The sequence below is a fragment of the Megascapheus bottae genome, chromosome 11 (assembly GCF_031878675.1).
Source record: "Megascapheus bottae isolate mThoBot1 chromosome 11, mThoBot2.hap1, whole genome shotgun sequence".
NCBI classification, from domain to species: Eukaryota; Metazoa; Chordata; class Mammalia; order Rodentia; family Geomyidae; genus Megascapheus; species Megascapheus bottae.
This window is the reverse complement of record NC_143519.1, coordinates 27,895,381-27,916,231: the sequence shown is the minus strand read 5'-3', so window position 1 is coordinate 27,916,231 and position 20,851 is coordinate 27,895,381. Positions and strand designations below refer to the sequence as shown.

Below are 20,851 nucleotides of genomic sequence, written 5' to 3'. Positions count from 1 at the left end.
TTTTTTTTTTGCCAGTCCTGGGCTTGAGCTCAGGGCCTGAGCCCTGTCCTTGGACTTTCTCAAGGCTAGAGCTCTACCACTTGAGCCTCAGCACCACTTCTGGCTTTTTTCTATGTATGTGGTACCAAGGAATCGAACCCGGGTCTTCATGCATGCTAGGCAAGCACTTTAACCACTAGGCCAAACTCCTGGCCCCAATATGATACATTTTTTTTTTAATCATGGGGCTTGGACTCAAATCGCAAATTCTGTCCTGAGTTCATTTGCTTACAGTTCTACCACTCTGAGCTATTGTGCCACTTCCCAAGCCAGACCCAAGGAAAAAAGCTGCATGTTTCCCCTATCTTTAATAATTAGAATGTGCCTGTAAGTCTGGAAGTAAACTTAATGGATAGTGAAAGACAAAAAATTACACTGAGACATGATAAGTTAAACAGGACTATAAACATTCATAAAATGAGACCTAAGGTAGATATTGTTAGGAGAAGATCACAATGGCTCAATAACTCTGTGCATATAATCATATAAAATGCTGCCCTTCGAAATTAGCTCCAAGGAAAGGAAACAAGTGGTATGTTATTTTACATTGTTTATGGAGGATTTTTTTTTCTGTTTTATTTTTCCTTTTTCACTGTTTTTGATTTCTGTACCATTTGTCTTGAATGTAAGTTTACCTGATTTGGGGAGGGAAAGGGAAACACAGAAATGATAGGAAAAAGGATAATGTGATGTAGCAGTGATACTCACTGGATATTGAATTGAAATGAACTATACAACTTATAGGAGGAAAGGTTGGGAGGGAAAAATCTGGGAGAAAAACAAGAGATTGCACTGTTCATAAAGAAATATATCCAATACCTGATGTGTATAACTGTACCTCTCTGTACGTTGCTTTTACAATAAAAATTGAAATAAATACCATGTAACAATTCATTATTTTACACTGTATAGGGAATTCCAATCATATGTTGTGTACGGGAAGGGTATCAGATAAATTATGTTATTATATTTGTGCAAGCTATCATAACTCAATATATGGTTCCAATGGGGACCAAATCCTTAGTCCATCTTTCATGTTTTCTTTTTCTTATTACACCATATAATTTGTTTCCAGTGCAGCATTGGATTACACTTTAAGAACCAAGAAAATAATAGACTACTTCTTTAAGTTGTATCTACTGAAAAGAGTCAAGCACACTGTACCTGTGGTGGGAGCAGTGGCAATCGTATAAAAGCAAGAAGCATACTGAGGTCGTTGCAGCGCCTTTGTGTGTCATACTTGACCCACATCATCAATGCATGGAAGATGGTCTCTTCGTCAGGAACATTGACATCATCACTGGCTAGGAGTTTATGGAGCTCCTCAGCGGGAAGGAGTAAAAACTCTTGATTTCTGATCACTTCCATTATGTTTTCCTGCAGAAAGAAAACATCTTGGCCTAAAATTCTGGTTCACTTTCATTTGGCTAGTAAAGCATCTCACAAATAAATGAGAAAAGCCATCAATAACCTTTTTTCTCATTATAACATAATTCTTGTGACTCAATCCATCCAAAACTTGAAGCTGTTAAGATGAAAGCATTGTCATTGTAATTGAAGTGTAAATATATCTGAGAATGCACAGCTCTTGTAATAACTGGAGGATTATAATACTGAGTTTTGTTATTCAGGCAGAATGTACTAACTGATTAAGTGTTTCAAGTGTTTCAAGTGTTCAGCTGCATAAGACTTAGTGAATATGAGAAGAATAAGGTTTCATGGTTTTAAGCTCAATTCCAAATATAAGAATCAGCAAATGGCAATAAAATTACACAGAGAAATGTAACAACATGTACCATAGTTTATACGAATAATGAAAAATAAGGCACAGAAGTCACAATATTCTACATATTCTACATTCTAATTCCTTCATGACTGTGCCCTCTCATGTCAATTCCTGTGGCTTAAAATCAAATTTCCATTCACTTTCTTCTAGATCGTCATAGTCTCCTAAGTATTGTTTCTATTTTTAGATTTTTAAATTATATCCACTATAGTAATGCCAAAATGTTATTCTAAAACCTGATTGTGCTCATGGTCTTCTCTTGGACTTTAGTTCAAATTTCTTGTTTAAAAACTCTATTTCTTCATTATATACCTTTATTTAGTTTATATTTTCTTTCTTACTCTTTTTCTCTTTCTTTCTCCCTTTCTCTCTTTTTTTGTACTCCTGTAACAAACACTTCTTTTATTCCACAGAATAAAATGACCTTTACTCACATTGTTTTCTTAATTCCTGTCACATTTCAAGAGGACTTGAGGAACAAATTTAGTATTTTTTTCAGTCTTTAAATGCTACATGTTACTCCTCCATTTAGTGAGTTAGTCTTCGCACAGTGGAGTATTGTTAGTTCCAATGATCAAAATTTTAACAATATCAGTTTAAAAAAATCCCACAAGACATGTATTTTCCTAAAAGGATTATCTTAGCTTCAATGTAGATGGATTATATATTAATGACATGTAGATGATCGATTGATAGATAGTTCATCTTCATTTTAGTTCATTTTCTATTTTAGAAAATCTATTCCATTCTTTTTATACATACAGTCTACCATTCCACTGGATCCTCATAACAGGCATTACCCAAAACTCGGGCTCAGCAATTTCCAAACAGTAGTTTTATCTTAGTTGCCTTTTGAGATCTCATTACGAATTGTAAGTTGGACTTACATAAACTTGTGTGTCTACAAACTGGCATAGTGCCTGGGAAATACCAAGGGAGCAGCATACATATAGAATAAACTCAATTGATTATGTTTTTCAGGGAAAAAATGTGGTAACAACACAATGTTTTCCAAATGCTTTTTTATAACTGTCAGAAACTGTCTCCCATTTTAAACAGAAAGACTTATGAGCTGGACAACATGGCCATTCAACAGGATGGTTGGACTTCTGTTTTCTGTACCTACTCCCATGTCTGCTGAAACACCTCTAAGGGCCATATAACTACCTTCCCAGCACATGTTCTCACAACCATGATGGTAGTGGAAATCTCTATAGCATAGGTATTTTAAGATAAGCTTGGTGTAGAATGATCTTGGACTTTTTAAAAGGACATCACTGACTGCAGTGAACAGATTAAAGCATTCATCAGGTGACCATTAATCCATATTTCATAGTACAATCTACTTACTTGGTGGCATAGCCTTGATTCATGAAGACAATACATTTTTGGAGTAGAAGTAATCTAAGTTGTAACCGGAGGCTGTCAGTTTTGTTGTCTTTCAAGCCATCTGCCCTTTATTTGCATACATTGGATAACAATAGTATAGTTCATTAAGTAGTATACCTTATTTATGTGGCCTAACATCACAAAGTGTCTGAGTTATTTTTTAATTCCTGGAAATTGTTTTAGCTCCTGAATTTCCTTTGTACTTATACAGTTCTGTATAGTTATAGAAGTTCAATACTATTCATTGTGTACACAAATTATGTGATCTGAGATTTAATGCTAACAGATATCTCTAGGGGACTACAGTAAGAAAAACATTTCTGAAGAATCTTGGAAAGATTCTGCCTTTTTTATGCATTCACTTTTCTAGTTACTCAAAACCTTTGCAACTATTAAACTGTACTCAGACTTACATAGGTAGACTCTAAGTATATGTAAAAAAGACTAGTGTTATATGAAACTCTTTGTAGTATCTATAAAGAATTGCACAGGCATATTTTATTAGTTTTTGTGGTGTTCTCTTTATGATGACTCTGGGGACAAATTTCTTTCAGGATTTAGTAACTGGAATAATTGCATTTCTCCTGAGTGAATTGGCTTGCTTTTATCATAGATGCTGTAAATTATGAAAATGATCAGATTTTTTTTACTTGGGCTCTAGAAAACTTAAAAAATTAAACTGAAATCTATCTGGAAGGAAAGCATCTTATAGTTTGATTTCTTTTTGAGACAGCTCTGACAATAGTTTCATTTAATAACACTACAAGCAGCTTTCTTTCATTCTATTTTACCTGTTACTAATTTAGTTTATGTCCCTATGATGCTGTATCTTTCTGAATAACAGACAAGAAAACTATAAACATAGGACATTATTTTTCACAATTTCCATGTCTATTAAGTCAGCAGTGAAATACAAGCAAATATGGACTCTGGTGAGAACTTGTTCCAAATTGATGGTACCTTGTTCTCTCTCACATAACAGAAAAGACAAAATATAAACATTCTCCAGGTCCTTTATTATAAGTGCAATAATTCATTAACAAGGGCCCAATACATATGACCCAATTAATCCTTGAAACTCTCATATTTTACTATCACCGTAGATTAGACTTAAGTTTTAATACAATCACCTATAAGAGATCTATTTTTTCTTTGAAATAAAAATTCTGAATGCAAAGAAATACTTACACTGTAAATATAGATTCAGTAAATACCAAAAAAGCTTTATGTCATCTGGCTCAATTCTCTTCTCCTTATATATGAGAATATGAAATGAAAGTTATTTTCAAAGAACATTTTATGCATATATTGAAATACATCTCCACATGATTTCAAAGTGTAAATATCTGAAATCACTTAATGTATACCCTAAAGTCTTTCCTAAGCACTATTAACTTTTTTTCAGAGCTAGGAAGCTAGACTTGTCAATATTGAGTGATTTTTATCTGAAAATTGTCCAAAATTTGATTTAAAAATCTTCCTCCATGTAGTTTTCCTGAGTCTCAGTAAAAATGAATTGCTATGCAGCAGGTTTCTGGTGGCTGTAATCCTAGCTACTCAAGAGGCTGAGATCAGAGGATCGCATTTCAAAGACAATCAAGGAAGAAAAGCTCTTGATACTGTTATCTCTAATAAAGTTTTACTGGAAAAAAACCAGAAGTGACACAAATGGCATAGTGCTAGCCTTGAGCACAAAGTGGCTCAGGGACAGAGCTGAGTTTAAGTCACAATCTAAAAAATAAAAATAAAAAATAAATTATGCTATATATGAAATATTTCAACACTCAATGATTAATAGATTCATTTCCATATGTATTTTTAGATCTATAGAATTGTCATACATTAATCCTTTAAAAAGTAAAAATTAAACCACAAAAACAGAAAAAAAAACTAAAGTAGTTTTAACTCAATTTTCCTTTGAAAATGAATATCGGTTGACATTAATTAAAATGTATTTTTTTAGAACAGCTTTGTTAAGTGGAAAGTCCTTTGTACAACTAAAGATAATAAAAATATAAAGAAAGGTAAATATATTTCATTGGCCACCTGATTGTTTGATAGTTTTTTTAATTCTCAAGGGTATTTTGCAAATGCAAATACAAAACATATGTAAAAGTAAAGCTCTACAGGATCTTTATTTCAATCACTATATTATATATAATATTGTGTATGCATGCATATACAAACATATACCTATATATAATTCTACACATATAGTTGTATATTTGAATGTAGAGTAAAACACACATCAGAGTTAATATTTATAGGCATCTAACAGTATTTCCTTGTTTTCTTGTCATATATTTCTTCAAGCTCGTTATGTATATTTTCATAGCAGAAAATAGAATAAATATTCAATACTCAACATGTGCATATTATTTTTATAGGCATGTATCTTTCAAGTTTTTCTCATGTACAGCAAACATATGGCTATATCTAAATCTGATGAACAAAGTGAATGGATGTTAATTTTCCTTTTTATCTATCTATCTATTGATACCCTTTCTCATGATTTTCCCCCACTTTTCCTCCCCCATACCTCCCAACCATCTTGTTTTTTCCCCTTTTTTTTCCATTCAAATAAAGAAATAAGGTACATACAAAATACCAAATAACAAAATCAGATACACTAACAACAAGAGGTAAACCATGAGGGGAATAAAAGAGAAAAGAAATAATTTCTCATTGTAAATTAAAAATAGAATCACAAAATAAACCTCTTGTTTCCATATCCTAGTGTTCATTTCACTCAGTCCCATCCTCTATGGTCATATGTACAGAGCTTTTGAGCTATTGTGATCTTTTGCTAGGAGAATCCTAAATGTGTGCTAATTATTAAAAATGAAGGAAACCATAGAGCTTGTGCTTCTTTGGGTCTGGCTTACTTCACTCTGGTTTACTTCACTTAATATGATATTTTGCGAGTCTTTCCATTTCCTTTCGATTGGGGCAATGTCAGTCTTTCCGATGGCAGAATAGGATTCCCATTGTGTATAAATACCACATATTTTTGGTCCATTCTTCTACTGAAGGGCATCTGGGTTGGTTCTTGGATATGGTAAATAATGCTGCAAAGACATCATTGTGCTAGTGGCTTCAATATGGCCTTATTTAGGGACATTTGTGTAAATGTCCAGGAGTGGGATTGCTGGGTCATAAGGCAGCTCTATGTGTATTTAATCTTGTGAGGAACTGCCATACTGCTTTCCAGAGTTCTTGAACAAGATATACTCCCATTAACAGTGTGCTAGCAATCCCTCATGGCCACATTCCTGCCAGCATCTGTTGGTATTAGATTTCTTGATCATGGCCATTCTAAGTGGAGTGAGGTGGAATCTCAAAGTTGTTTTGATTTTCATTTCTTTTATTGCCAGAGATGTTGAGAATTTCTTCATTTTTATTTCCTCTTCAGAGTAGTGTCTTTAAGAATTTAGCCCACCTTTTAATGGAATGCTAGTTTCTTGGATGATAGGTTTCTGAGATATTCAACTTTTGAGGTACTGGTATATTTTAGATATGAAGCTCTTGTCTGTTGTATGGCTAGTGAAGATCCTTTCCCACTCTGTAGGCTTTCTAGTTATATTACTAGCTTTGTCCTTTGCCATAAAAAAGCACTGGAGTTTAATTCAATCCCATTTGTTCAAACTTTCTTTAATTTGTTGTGTTTCTGGGATATTAAGAAAGTGTCAAGGAGACCTAGTGTATCTCCTATTCCTTCTTGTAATGTTTTCAGGGTGTCTGCTTTTACCTCAAGGTCTTTGATCAATTTGGTATTAATTCTGGTGCAAGGTATCATGTAAGAATCCAACTTCAGTTTTCTACAAGAGCTTAACCAATTCTGCTAACACCATTTTTTGATGAGCCTGTCTTTCTTCAATGCTACTTTTTTTGGCTTTCATGTCAATTAGGTGGCCATTGGTTTGTCGGTTGATTTATGGGTCTTCTTCTATTCCATTGGTCCTCAAACCTGTTCTTCTGCCCGTACCAAGCTTTTTTTTTTTATAACTAAACCTCTGTAATAGAATCTTAAATTTGATATTGATATTCCTCCAGCATTCTTCTTTCTGCTATGGATTGTTTTTGTGATACAGGGTCTTTTATTATTCCCTATGAATATTTGGATTAATTCCTTTATTTCATTAAAGACATTGGGATATTAATGGGTATTGCATTGACTCTGTAGATTGCCTTTAGTAGGATTTAATAGGATTGTTAATTCTTCCAATTCAGGAGCAAGGGAAGTTTTAGAACTTCCTTAGTTCTGCTTTAATTTCCTTTTTCAGGTTTAAAAATGGAACATTTTACAATAGTGAGAAACAGTATTGAGCAACTGAATAGGAGTAATGTTTCATGAGAAAAATATAATTTTGTTCAGTCCTTTAAAATATACAATCATATCACTTGAGATATTAACCAATGAAATGTTGCTAAAGAACTAAGAAATCTAGAAATTATATTGGCACATGCAATGAATTATTTTTAAAAATGTCTGAAGCATCTGTATTCACTGCTATTTCTTATTCCTGAATTGTGATTCTAACATTTAATGTTCCAGGATGTATTATTTATCTTGAAAATAGTTTCTATAGTAATACCCAGTTTAGAGGCATTTAAAAATTTTGTTTTAAGGTCCATTAATAAACAGGCAATATTCATGAATCTTAAAAATAATTTAAAACGTATTAGTCAAAAGTTTAAAATGTGATAGAATTAAAAGTAGATTATTTGTTTAAACATTATGCTAAAAACAAACAATAAAATTTTGCCAACAGGATTCCAACAACAAACACCATTCACAATCTGCGAGGTTAGATAGAATTATCTGTTAAGACCATTACTTGAAATGTTTTGATAAACATAATCTATATGATCTTCAGATAAAATTCAGAAAACTGTGCATTTGTGATTCAAAGGTAGGAAACAAATAAAATTTAATGAAAATTAAAGGAACATTAAAATATAGCTTTAAATGTGCTTCTGTATCTCTGTCCTTTTTCCCTACCCATCTCCTCTACCCACAGAGTATCTCTGTATAGCCTTGCCTTGAAATATTTTTTTTTCTGTTTTAAACTCCCTCAGTGTTAGGATTATAAATATGTCCAACTAAATGAGGCTAAGTGCTATCTTAATTTGGGGGAAGGAATTGATGATGCCTTAAATTAGTTTTTGTTCCTTTAATTATTTTAGTAGGTGAAATATTTCATTATTGCATAAATCATAAATATTGGGCTTGGACATGGCCTAGTGGTAGAGTGCTTGCCTGGCATTTATGATGACCCTGGGTTTGATTCCTTGGTACCACATACATAGAAAAGCCAGAAGTGGTGCTGTGGCTCCAGCGGTAGAGCCCTAGCCTTGAGAAAGCCCAAACAGTGTTCAGGCCCTGAGTTCAAGCACCAGGGCTGGCAAAAAAGTCATAAATATTGAAGTTGTCAAAGAGAATAGACTAATCAAAACCATTATGTTAAAGCTTCCAAGAAAATAAGGACATTATAACATGATTCAAAATGAAAAAAATACAAGAAAACAACAAGTTATTTATGCAATAGTGAGAGACAAAGTAACTTAAAAGTTAATCATGAATTTCAGAGTGAGACTTCCAAGTTTTAAAACTGTTCTCAAACATCTATTTGGGTAGATTTGACTATTTAAATGTACTGTGGTTGAGTTTCCACAAATGAAATCTGAATGGCTGTACAGGCTTCTATTTATATTAGATCAATTGCTAGAGTGACAAGTGTAATATATAAGGTATTAGATTTTATTTGAAGGTCTTCTTCATGTGGTACTATGGCCCACAGAAATATAATTTTAATCAAAAAGTACAACATGCTCAGTAGTAAGAATGAGTAGTCTAGTGTCAAGGATATTGAAGATGGATTTGCAAACTGTCAATGATCATCATCGATGCTAACCTGATAATAATAATAATAATAATAATAATGTTGTATCTTTGTAATATTGACTTTATATTTGAAATGCAAAATTTACACAAACTATTAACAATTCTTAAGCTTTCAAAAATTTTAATTTTAGCAAGATTTTATACCACTGTTTCTCATGAAAGAATGAATATCAATTATTTTCATAATGCCTTATTTCATAAGGCATTTTAATGTCTTAGAAAAAAATGAGAGAAAGGAATAAAATATCTTTAGCCTATAACCTTAATACACTTCTGCACACTATTTATTCATTAAAAATAAACTTTTATAAAATTATATTTCTATATAATTTTGAATGCAATGTAAAACATTGATGGAGAACATAAAGCAATCCTTTCTTCAAACAAACATAAAATTAAAGAAATAGGAAGTGATGCTGTGGCTGAACACAGTAGAGCCATAGCCTTGAGCTGAAAAACTCACTGAACTTTAGGCTTTACAGATCACATCTTCTATGCAAGTAGTTTACCATTCATGCCTCACTTTTGAATCATTCCAGATATATCTCAATGTAAGATTATATTATCTTGTTATTGCCTCCAGGCTCCCCACTAGCCAGCCAAAGTATTTTTCTTTGTACAGAAGACCATATGTGTTTGCTAATTAATCTCACTCTCTCTGCATTGATAAAAAGTGGACATCTAAACTATTAATACCTTGGCCTAAGAGGATTATTTCTTTCCATCATTATCATGGACAACATATGAATCCATTTCAAGTAACACTTCAAGTAATAAAATTAAGTTGATTAAGTACACACATGTTTATTAAAAAGATGAATTTTCATTTGATGGTGTACAAGTGAATCGTAAAAACACATAGCTCAACATTGGCATTATTAACTGTTCTCATTAGTCATATCTACCAATGATACATCCAGCACTACCTCACGTGATACAAATGTCAATGATGTTAAATGCAGCAATTTGACCTTGGTTTATCCTGTTCCCCTAGAAACTAATTTCACAGTGAGGAGTGTAATCCATTAGAGGTATAGTCTCAAGTATCTTTAAAACTAAGTGAAACCCAGCATATTCTGGGAGCTGTCCCTGAGCTCTTATGCTCAAGGCTAGCACTCTACCCCTTTGAGCCACCACTTGACTTGCAGTATTTGGATGGTTAATTGAAGGTAAGAGTCTCACAGGGAATTTTCTTCTCAGATCTCAGCCTCCTTGTAGTTAGGAATACAAGCATAATCCACTGGCACCTGGCTTTGTGACTTTTTTGAGGGCTGAATGAATGAGAGAAAGTGACTAGAGAAGCACAGTAATTATTCAATAAACTATAAGATATTGTAAAGCCTATGCATAATAGATCCTTGGAGTATTATGGGTTTTAGCCCTACTAAGTTAGTAGGAAATATAGAATATTTTCCAATAACCACTATCAATTAATATGATGATGAATGGTACCAACACAATACTTAGATGTTATGTAGAATGTAAGAAAAAATAAGATTTATATCCTAAATTATGACCAAGAATAAGAGCACTGGAAAAAATATCACTAGCTCAATGAAAGTATACTGACAACTTTGTTTATGTAAAAACAAACTTCTTTTGTCTGCATCTGATAAGTTCCTAATTGAGAATGAGTATGAGCGCATTTATCAAAGCAGTCTCAGTGTTTGTGCAGTCAGTCATAAAATGATGCCTGTGTGGTAGCTCTGAAGTACTCTTGCTTCTGAGACTATCATTTTGGAATAGTTTCATACTTGAAAGAATATGTCCTTTCCTGTCCAATTTTTCTAATGTGGCTTGGGTTTTTTTTATCTGCCAAACTCTAATCATGCTCTGGAAAAAAATTATAAACAATGACTTTTATTATTTGGGTTATTCCTTCTGTGATTTAAATGTTATGATATTGCCATTTAAAAATTGCTTTGCACAGCTAAAGATAAGCAGAAAAAACATGGATAATAGTATATATTTTATTTTTCCTGGATTTAAAATGGCACTAAAGAATAAATAAAGATAGAATGAAATAAGAGGTATAGATGTATTTTAATAGCATTTTTTCATAGTAGAGGCCATTTATCTTTACTTTTAAGTGTATCTCAAAAATGGTGCAGTCAATATTGTGCCTAGGAATTCTAATACATGTAAGAATTTGAGGACCACTGGTGTAATACAATAGGGGATTTTTAAAAGAGCTCAGTTATATGCTTTCATAACCAAGCAGCTAATATCTGTTTGGCTTGTGTTTAAAAAGATAGTTGTTTCTTCTTCAGAGAAGACACTCTTTAAGTCTTTGGCCCATCTTTAAATGGGATTGTTGTTACTTTGGAGATTATTTTTGGAGTGATTCAATTTTGTGAGCTGTTGATATATTTTAGATATGAGGCCTTTGTCTGTTGTATGGTTGGTGAAGATCTTCTTCCACTCTGTAGGCTTCCTAATTAGTTTACTAGCTATGTCCTTTACCATACAAAAGCTCTGCAGTTTAATGCAGTCCCACTTATCCAGCCTTTCTCTGATTTGTTGTGATTCTTGGTCCTTATTAAGAAAGTTTCGACCTGTGCCAAGGAGGTTAGTGTATCTCCTATTCCTTCTTGTAAAGTTTTCAGAGTGTCAGCTTTTACCGCCAAGACTTTGATCCACTTGGAGTTAATTCTAGTGCAGGGTGACAAAGAAGGATCCAACTTTAGTTTTCTGCATGTGCTTAACCAGTTCTGCCAGCACAACTTGTTGAAGAGGCTGTCTTCAATTCTATTTTTTTCGCTCCCTTGTCAAACATTAGGTGGCCATAGGTTTGTGGTTTAATATCTGGGTCCTCAGTTCTATTCCATTGGTCTTCAGGCCTGTTCTTGTCCAAGTACCAAGCTGTTTTGATAATTATAGCTCTGTAATAGAGTCTAAAGTTTGGTATTGAAATTCCTCCTATGCTGTTCTTTCTGCTAAGAAGTGTTTTTGCTATACGAGGTCTTTTATTATTCCATATGAAATTTTGGATTGCCTCTCCTATTTATTTAAAGAATGACATTGGGATATTGATGGGTATTGCATTGAATTTGTAGATAGCCCTTGGCAAGATTGTCATTTTCAAGATATTGATTCTTCCAATCCAGGAGCATGGGAGGTTTTTCCATTTCGTCGGTTCTACTTTAATTTCTTTTTCAAGGTTTCAAAGTTTTCATCAAAAAGGTCCTTTACATTCTTAGTTAAGCTAATTCTTAGAAACTTTATTTTCTTTGAGGCTATTACAAAAGGAGTTGCTTTCCTGGTTGTTGCCTCATTCCTCTCACTGTTGGCGTAGAGGAAGGCAGTTGATTTTTGAGGGTTAATTTTATACCCTGCTACCCTTCCAAAGTTTTGAATCAGCTCAAGGAGCTTGGGAGTGGAGTCTATAGGATTCTTTAAATACAGGATCATGTCATCTGCAAAGAGGGAAAGTTTTACTTCCTCTTTCCCTATTTGGATCCCCTTTATGCTTGCTTCTTGCCTTATTGCACTGGCTAGGAATTCTAATACTATGTTAAAGAGGAGTGGGGAGAGTGGGCATCCTTCTCTCATTCCTGATTTTAGAGGGAATGGCTTTAGCTTTTCACCGTTAATTATAATATTAGCTGTGGGTTTGTCATACACAGCCTTTATTATATTGAGGAATGTTCCATGGATTCCTAGTTTCTCCAGAGCTTTTAACATAAAGGGGGTGTTGGATCTTGTCAAATGTCTTTTCTTCTTTTCTGCATCTATTGAGACAATCATGTGATTTTTGTCTCTGCTCCTATTGATGTGTTGAATTATATTAATTAGTTTCCATATGTTGAACCAGCTTTGCCTCCCTATGATGAATCCTGTTTGATCATAGTGTATATAGACACATGAAGAAATGCTCAACTTCTCTAGTCATAAAAGAAATGCAAATCAAAACAACTCTAAGATTCCACCTCACTCTACTTAGAATGGCCAGGATCAAGAAAACTAATAACAACAGATGCTGGAGGGGATGTGGCCAGGAAGGATCACTACTACACTGTTCGCGGGAGTGCAAACTCGTTCAACCACTATGAAAAGCAGTATGGCAGTTCCTCAAAAGACTAAACATAGAGCTCCCCTATGACCCAGCAATTCCACTACTTGGCATTTACCCAATCATCCAGAAACAAAGACATACTAAATCCACCAGCACAACAATGTTCATTGCAGAACTAGTTACCATAGCAAAGATATGGAACCAACCTAGATGTCCCTCAGTTGATGAGTGGATCAACAAGATGTGGTATTTGTACACCATGGAATTCTATACTGCTGTCAGAAAGAATGACATTGCCCCATTTGTTAGGAATTGGAAAGACTTAGAAAAAATCATATTAAGTGAAGTAAGCCAGACTCAAAGGAACTTAGGCTCAATGGTTTCCCTCATTTGTCATAATCAGTAGAAACCTTGGGCTCTCCTAGCAGAGATTTGCAATAGAGCAAAACCTTGATACAAAAGGCCATATAGTATGACACTAAATGAAAGGATCTCTTGGATATAGAAACGTAAGCCATATATGAATGATTGTTGTCTTTAATGTACTATGTTATCTCTCATCTCTTTTGCTGTCCCTTGGTTGTCTCATATTGTTACAGTATCTCACTTTGTTAACTGATATATTGGATATATTTGTATTAGGTTATCTGAAATTGGATCGGGAAGGGGAGAAAACAAGATGAGGGGTGAGGGTGGGGGGGAGGGAAATGGTGACCAAGACATGTGAAAGAGTATCAATGTATGGGAATTAATGCACCATCTATCTGGAAAATATCATATAACCATTCTATTAATTACAATAAAAATATATGAAAAAAAATAGTTGTTGGGAAGGTCTGTAGAATCAATGCTTCTAGACTAAGATAATTTTATTCATTTGGGGGAAATCATAAAATAAGTTCCACTACAAACTATTCAAATATTTTTCCCAATGTACTTTTACACTAATAAAAGCTGTCAAATTCTTTTTGATATATCATAGAAATGATTATTAAACTGTGTGGTTATTAACTTACTTAGTTTAAAAATAAATTTATTTTGATACAGAGATTATAAAAACAAGAATTCACTAACTAGAATTAATGGCTAATTGAGTCTTCTAAAGACTCTATTTTTTTTCTTATTTATATGGAGTAATGCCCTGAGTGAAGCCTATCAGTCTTATTCAAAAGATCCAATATCTGTAGAGCTACAATCTGGATACTGCTCTGACCCCTTGGTTTTTTATTTCTTGTTGTTGAAGATCAAGTACTGCCATCTAGATTCTGACATTTTGAAGTATAACTATTTCTAGTGATAATGGGCCCCAGGGAGTTCACGGCACATTAACCACTCCAACACAGTAATAGGAAGGCTGTGTGTGTGTTTTAATATTTTTATTTATTTATTCTTTAGGAGTTTTTTGGGTAGCAAGTTTTCTTGAATTGAAAGGAAATAAAAGGAAATGAATCAGTGGTTCAAAATGAACAGATTTCTCTCCCCATATTTCTATATCAGTTGACAACAAGTAAATTGTATTTGTCATCTATCACACACACTTAAATCATTTGTTTGTTACATATAATGGTGGAAAGTTGTGCAAATCTTTTTAAATTTCATTAGCTATTGTTGCCTTGTGTATTATAGGTATTATACGTTGTATATTTATTTACTGCTTGTAGTAAATAATAATCTCTATCTTTCACACAAATATTATGTACCTACTAATAGCAGTTAGAAGTTCCTAGCAGGCTTTTCTGTGATTCCCTATATGTAACACTTTGCTTTGTTTCAGCTTCACTCCATGTATTAAACTGTATCAGTTGAAACTCATTAAGGAAAAAGCAAAAACTAAGGAGGTCTGAGTGTAGTCTTAAAGCTCGTAGTTAGTAGCAACACAACAATCAGATGTCTATTTGAACAATCAGGGTCTATGCCATATTCAAATTTAGTCAAAATCACATCAATAACAACTGCCTGAAACTGAGGCACCTATTAATTTGGGAAGGTGGTAGTTACATGGAATATACAGTGGGCATCAGAAGAGTGCTTAGAATATCTTCCCTTCCTATTCAAACCTGAGTGCTCAGAGGTTCAGATGCTCAGCCTAACAAAGATGAGCAGAGTCCTCCACATTGACTAAAATGTGGTTGGCTGTTCTTCAGTGGACCAAAGATGATGCCTTTATTCCACCTAAAGAGTCCTGAAATAATAGATCCTGGGTGTGATCTTTTAGTGAACATCTATTTAATATACCAATTCCAAATTCAGAGTACTAGACAAAATAAATTAGCCATTACTGTATTCAAGAAAATGTTGAAATAGATTATTCTTGGAGATTTTCCTTTTTTGCTTAAGGCGCACAGTTTATCACTTGAGCCAAATTCCACTTTGGGATTTTGAGTGGTAAGTTTGAGATAAGAGCCTCACCTCTTTTCTCTCCAGTCTGGCTTCAAACCATTATTATCAGATCATGATCTAAGCCTCCTGAGTAGCTAGGAATCTATGTGTGAGCAAAGGTTGCTAGGTTATTTTTTTTTAAAGATTTGTTTAGGTAAACTCCTACTGATGAAGTGTTTATTGTGCATTTAGATTGAGCCAGCATGGACAGATGAATTCATCACCTATATTTAATTAACCAGCTAAAAGCCTGGTGCAGAGATATGATGCAAGAGGTTCAGCCATGCTTGAGCATGAAGATGAAATCCTGAGATCAAACCCTAGTAACAGAAAATAAAAACCTCCTATTGTACACAGTTTTATCCTTATCATTAGCCTCTGAAGACAATCCTTTAGTATTCCAGTAAAATCATCAACCACTTCTATCTCTATATAAGGCTATAGGTATGTTTAGTGATGTCTATGGTTTCGTTAATTGGGAGAAAAAATCCAGGCCTATTTTCAGGTTCAGTGTATTCAGACACCTCAAGGGGAAGGAAATATTTCTTTGGGGGCCAAGTCAGTACAATGTGTAAAAGCAAGAATGGCCGAATCAAATATGGAGAAAATATGAACTGGCCACCATTCTAAAGAACAGCTTCTAGATGGAAGCCAATTCTATCTACCTGCCAGGAATTATTTGGCTCAAAGGATCTGTCTCTGAGCAGTAATTTTAAGCTTGGCCACACTCTTGTATGTAGCTTTTATATGCTGCTTTTAGCTTTTTCTGAAAATAGCTGTAGTCTATAAGTATATGCATGTTAAGGTTGTCTTCATTTCTCTGGGCTGTATTTCAAGGATCCAAGCATATATCTCCTAGCTCTGGGACAGAGACGAGTCACTTCTCACATTTTGCTCATGGGTAGAACCTTTAACATTTAAATATACACTATTCTCATTTGTCTTTGAGTAGATATTTACTAGACAAACAAAAAAACCTCTCCCCACCCTTTTGTATTAAGGAAAGAATGAACTGTGTTATGCAGCTAGGGAAATAACCAATGTCCCAAGCTATGTGATACAGTGAAACTATAACAGCTTATTCGCTGTGATGGCCTGATAGCCCTCTCTATACCATTTGAGGTTCTGCCCATTACACCTGGTATCTTTTAGTGCACTTAAAGAGGCACAAACTTGCTAAGGTCTAATGGAAGCCATACTTCATTCCGCTCTAAAAAAAAAAAATACTAATAGGAAGGGAAATCACCAGTGAATCAGGTCTATGGATGGTCTAAAAGGTTTCTATTTCTGAATCCCCAGAAGAGTTCTGAAGATAGTTTGGCCTTTAATATTGTGTCTGGATGTCAGAGCGACATACATGACTGCATCTTTTCATTCAAAATCCAGCTTTGCTAAGTATTTCTGAATGTCATTGCTGCTTGAATAAGATCTTCCTCACTCAGAAAATTGCAACTTCTATTCAATTCAATCTGATACATTCATATTAATAGTAGTGTGTATCATGGTAATGGCTCATATATTTAATGATCACAGATGTCTAATAACAGTAAAATGAATTCTTAGAAGACATATATCCCAAGCCTAGGTTACTATAGGTCCATATCTAATGGATGCTACTAGATGGTAACAGTTTCCAGTTAGCAGTAGGCTGCAATCAACAAACTGAGAGCTTGCTGAGGGAATGCTAAGCTTAATAGATAACATGATAGACTGATGAACCAGCTCTGAAGAGTCTTACTAGAGAAGAGCTAACTGCATTAGCAGTGGATATATGGCCAATAGGACTTACCAATTAATCAATTTTATCTACAAATCAGTGAGTTTCTTTTTATTTATTCATTTGTTTTCAGGGCAGAAAAACACTAAGTACTTGGGATTTGCCTCATTTAGGATGAGAAACCACACATCTTTCCTGATTTTCCTTGTGTAATATGAACTTAGAGTTTTCCTTTGTAATAAGAACTTAACAGTTTTCTTGTCATGAGCACAGCCATATTGTATGTTGCCATGTTGTCAAGTGTAAATTCTCTGACTCTGCCAAACAGGAAGAATTAATCAATAGTAGAAAGCTAATTGTCCCACAGATGTGGACAAAAGCATAAAAGTTTTGTGATTCATTCCAAATAAGGCAAAATTGAACCATATGAACCAGGTGGAGGAGAAAGGTGACAGAAGGCATCAATATTGATTGCTGCTTGCCAAGATACTTATCTTGGATAGCAGCTTGTATGATAGCTACCAGAAAAACTCTTATGTCCAGTGAGGTACTAGAAAGCAATACTGACACCATGGTCTTGTCTATTTTTTAATATACAAGAAATGAATTTTCAGGATTCTATAATTCATCTCTAGATTCACTGAGTGATGAGAAGGGGACAATATGTTTGTCAGTCAGTGAAGCCCTATTAGATCCTAGTGGACCAATAAGCATAATCCTCTCCTCCTTGGCGATCTCATTATTATGCATTGGACATAAGGGTCCTTGGGAAGGCTTTTATCTTAGTTATCATAGTGAGAGTATAAAGTTATAGCAGTTCTGTGTCTATGTCAATCTTTGGTGATACAGCTATGATTCCTCTTTCCATTTTGGGGATGTCCTCACAGTGTGAGGATTCACACTGTGTCAGGGTTAATTTGCCAAATATCATCCAGAGTTTTACTGGGACTCAGTTTTCAGTGGTAACATCAAGGAGAAATCTAAAAATATATGTCTTGTTATTAATTTCATCAGGAAGATTCTCAGGAAATGAGTAATTTTGTCTGTTCATTTTTAGGCAAAGTTTTACCGCCTTAAGTATTCAAGTTAGTCTGAGGCTGTAGTCAAATATCCATCAAGATACAAATGACCCTCCCTAGTTTCAAAAGAACATTTTTGTTTCATTTGATAGGAAATGGCACCAAATGTAACCAAACCAAACATAACCTGTGGCTTTTTCAAGTACTGGGAAAAAAGTTATTGAAGGGAAGGGGAATATTCTAGTTTTCCAGTAACGTCAGGAGTCTCAAATTACAGGAGGCCCATAATTCTAAGGCAAATGAGTAAGGTAAATAGAATAGCATTTTAGAAATTTAGTAGTCTCAGTGCCCCATAATCTTAAGTGACATTACCAGGGATTAGTACGAAATTCAGAAGTGCTTCTGCAGGTTTTGCAATGTCCTTTAAAAATAAAAAAAAATAGAGTCAGGAACAGTAGCTAACACCTGTAATCCTAGCCAAACAGGAGATTGAGAACTGAGAATGGTTGTTCAAAGCCAGTCCAGAAAAGAAAGCCCATGAGTCTCTTATTTCCAATTTAGTATTCAAAAAATTGGAAGTGCTACTATGGCTCAAGGGGTACGGAACTAGCCTTGAATGAGAAAGGTCATGGAGAATGCCCAGGCCAAGGGCCAAAGATCAGCAAAACAAATAAATACATACATACATAAATAAATAATTAAAAATATTGACTTACTTTTTAAGTACAGTCAAAGATTGCAGCACATTAAGAAAAAAGAAGATTCTATAATTCCCCTTATATCTTAAAGTCTTCTACAAACAATTCGTTAAATAATATCTTATTGACTAATTCTAAATAAATTATCAGGGAACATCATTTTAAGCACAATATAAGATTAGTGTCATAGCTCAAATGAAAAAAAAATTGCCTTCTCATTTCTTCAATTTGCAAAAAGACAAAGATGGTTGCAGTCCCTGAGGGTTGATCAGTGCCTTTTTTCATATATTTTTTATAGTAATTAATAGGAGGGTTACATGATATTTGCCAGATAGATTGTGCATTAATTCCCATACATTGATACCCTTTCACATGTCTTGGTCCCCATTTCCCTCCCCCCCTACCCCTCATCTTGTTTTCCCCCATTCCCTATCCAATTTCAAATAACCAAATACAAATAAATCCGATGTATCAGGTAACAAAGTGAGATACTGTAACAATATGAGATAACTAGCAATTCCACTACTTAGCATTTACCCAATCATCCAGAAACAAGGACATACTAAATCCACTAGCACAACAATGTTCATTGCAGCACTATTTACCATAGCAAAGATATGGAACCAAACTAGATGTCCCTCAGTTGATGAGTGGATCAACAAGATGTGATATTTGTACACAATGGATTTTCTATGCTGCTGTCAGAAAGAATGACATCGCCCCATTTGTTAGGAAATGGAAAGACTTAGAAAAGATCATATTAAGTGAAGTAAGCCAGACTCAAAGGAACTTAGGCTCAATGGTTTCCCTCATTTGTCATAATCAGTAGAAACCTTGGGCTCTCCTAGCAGAGATCTGCAATAGAGCAAAACTTTGGTACAAAAGGCCATATATTAGGACGCTAAATGAAAGGATCTCTAGGATATAGAAACATAAGCCATATAATGAATGATTGTTGTTCTTAAGGTACTATGTTATCTCTGATCAGTGCCTTTTGATCTTCAAATTTATATTTCCTAGAAGGGACTTTAGCACTTGTAGAGGTATGATAAATCACTTGAATTACTGAAAATGGGTATTGGTAATGATTTATTCCTCCACTTCACCCACAAACATGAAAGATGGATAAATCAAAGAGTAGAAAGTTGTAGCAGGCAAAATTGTAAATATCATCTCATCTGCCAAGATTCATTGGTTGTACAGATGAACACAAATGTATATCTGAACAACTATTTAACCAATTATGATACAATGGGACACTCCAAAATCATTCCAGAGTGATGACTTACATCCCTAACAGCAGTAGAGCAAGACAGAAGATTTTCTTACATATACAGCAAAAAAAAAAAGAATACAGAAGAGGCAGCTGGGCAAGGTGGGTCATACATGTAATCCTAGCTACTAGGAGGCTAAGATCTGAAGACCAATGTTCAAAGTCAGCCCAGGTACTAAAATCGATGAGACTCTTATTTCTATTTAATCACTAAATAGAAAATGGAAGTGAGACTGTGGCTCAAGAGGTATGGAGGTAGCCTTGAGCTGAAGAGCTCAGGGACAGGGTCCAGGCCCAGAGTTTTAGTCCAATGCCCCACCCCCCCAAAAAAATAGATAAGGCAGCAGAAGAGTTCAAAAACAATGAAGCTGGGGAGAGGAAGAAAGGAGGAGGAGGAGAAGAAGAAGAAGAAGAAGAAGAAGAAGAAGAAGAAGAAGAAGAAGAAGAAGAAGAAGAGGAGGAGGAGGAGGAGGAGGAGGAGGAGGAGGAGGAGGAGGAGGAAGTTGTTGTTGAAGAACAAACCAGGCAGTAGAAGAAGAGTCATCATTTAAGAACCAGAAACTAAATGTGATCTCACTGTTATAGCCACATATAACTGAATGCTTTCAATAATGGACCAGAAAACAGAAGA

At 34.4% G+C, this 20,851-nt stretch overlaps 1 protein-coding gene across 1 annotated transcript in view; it reads right to left on the bottom strand.

Moving 5' to 3' along the window:
• Klhl1 (kelch like family member 1) overlaps window positions 1-20,851 on the bottom strand; it is a 243,075-nt gene that overhangs the window by 113,085 nt on the left and 109,139 nt on the right. The window contains exon 5 of the mRNA XM_090341711.1: window positions 1,204-1,416. Coding sequence (XP_090197837.1) covers window positions 1,204-1,416 — 213 coding nt within the window. The remainder of the gene's footprint in view (window positions 1-1,203; window positions 1,417-20,851) is intronic.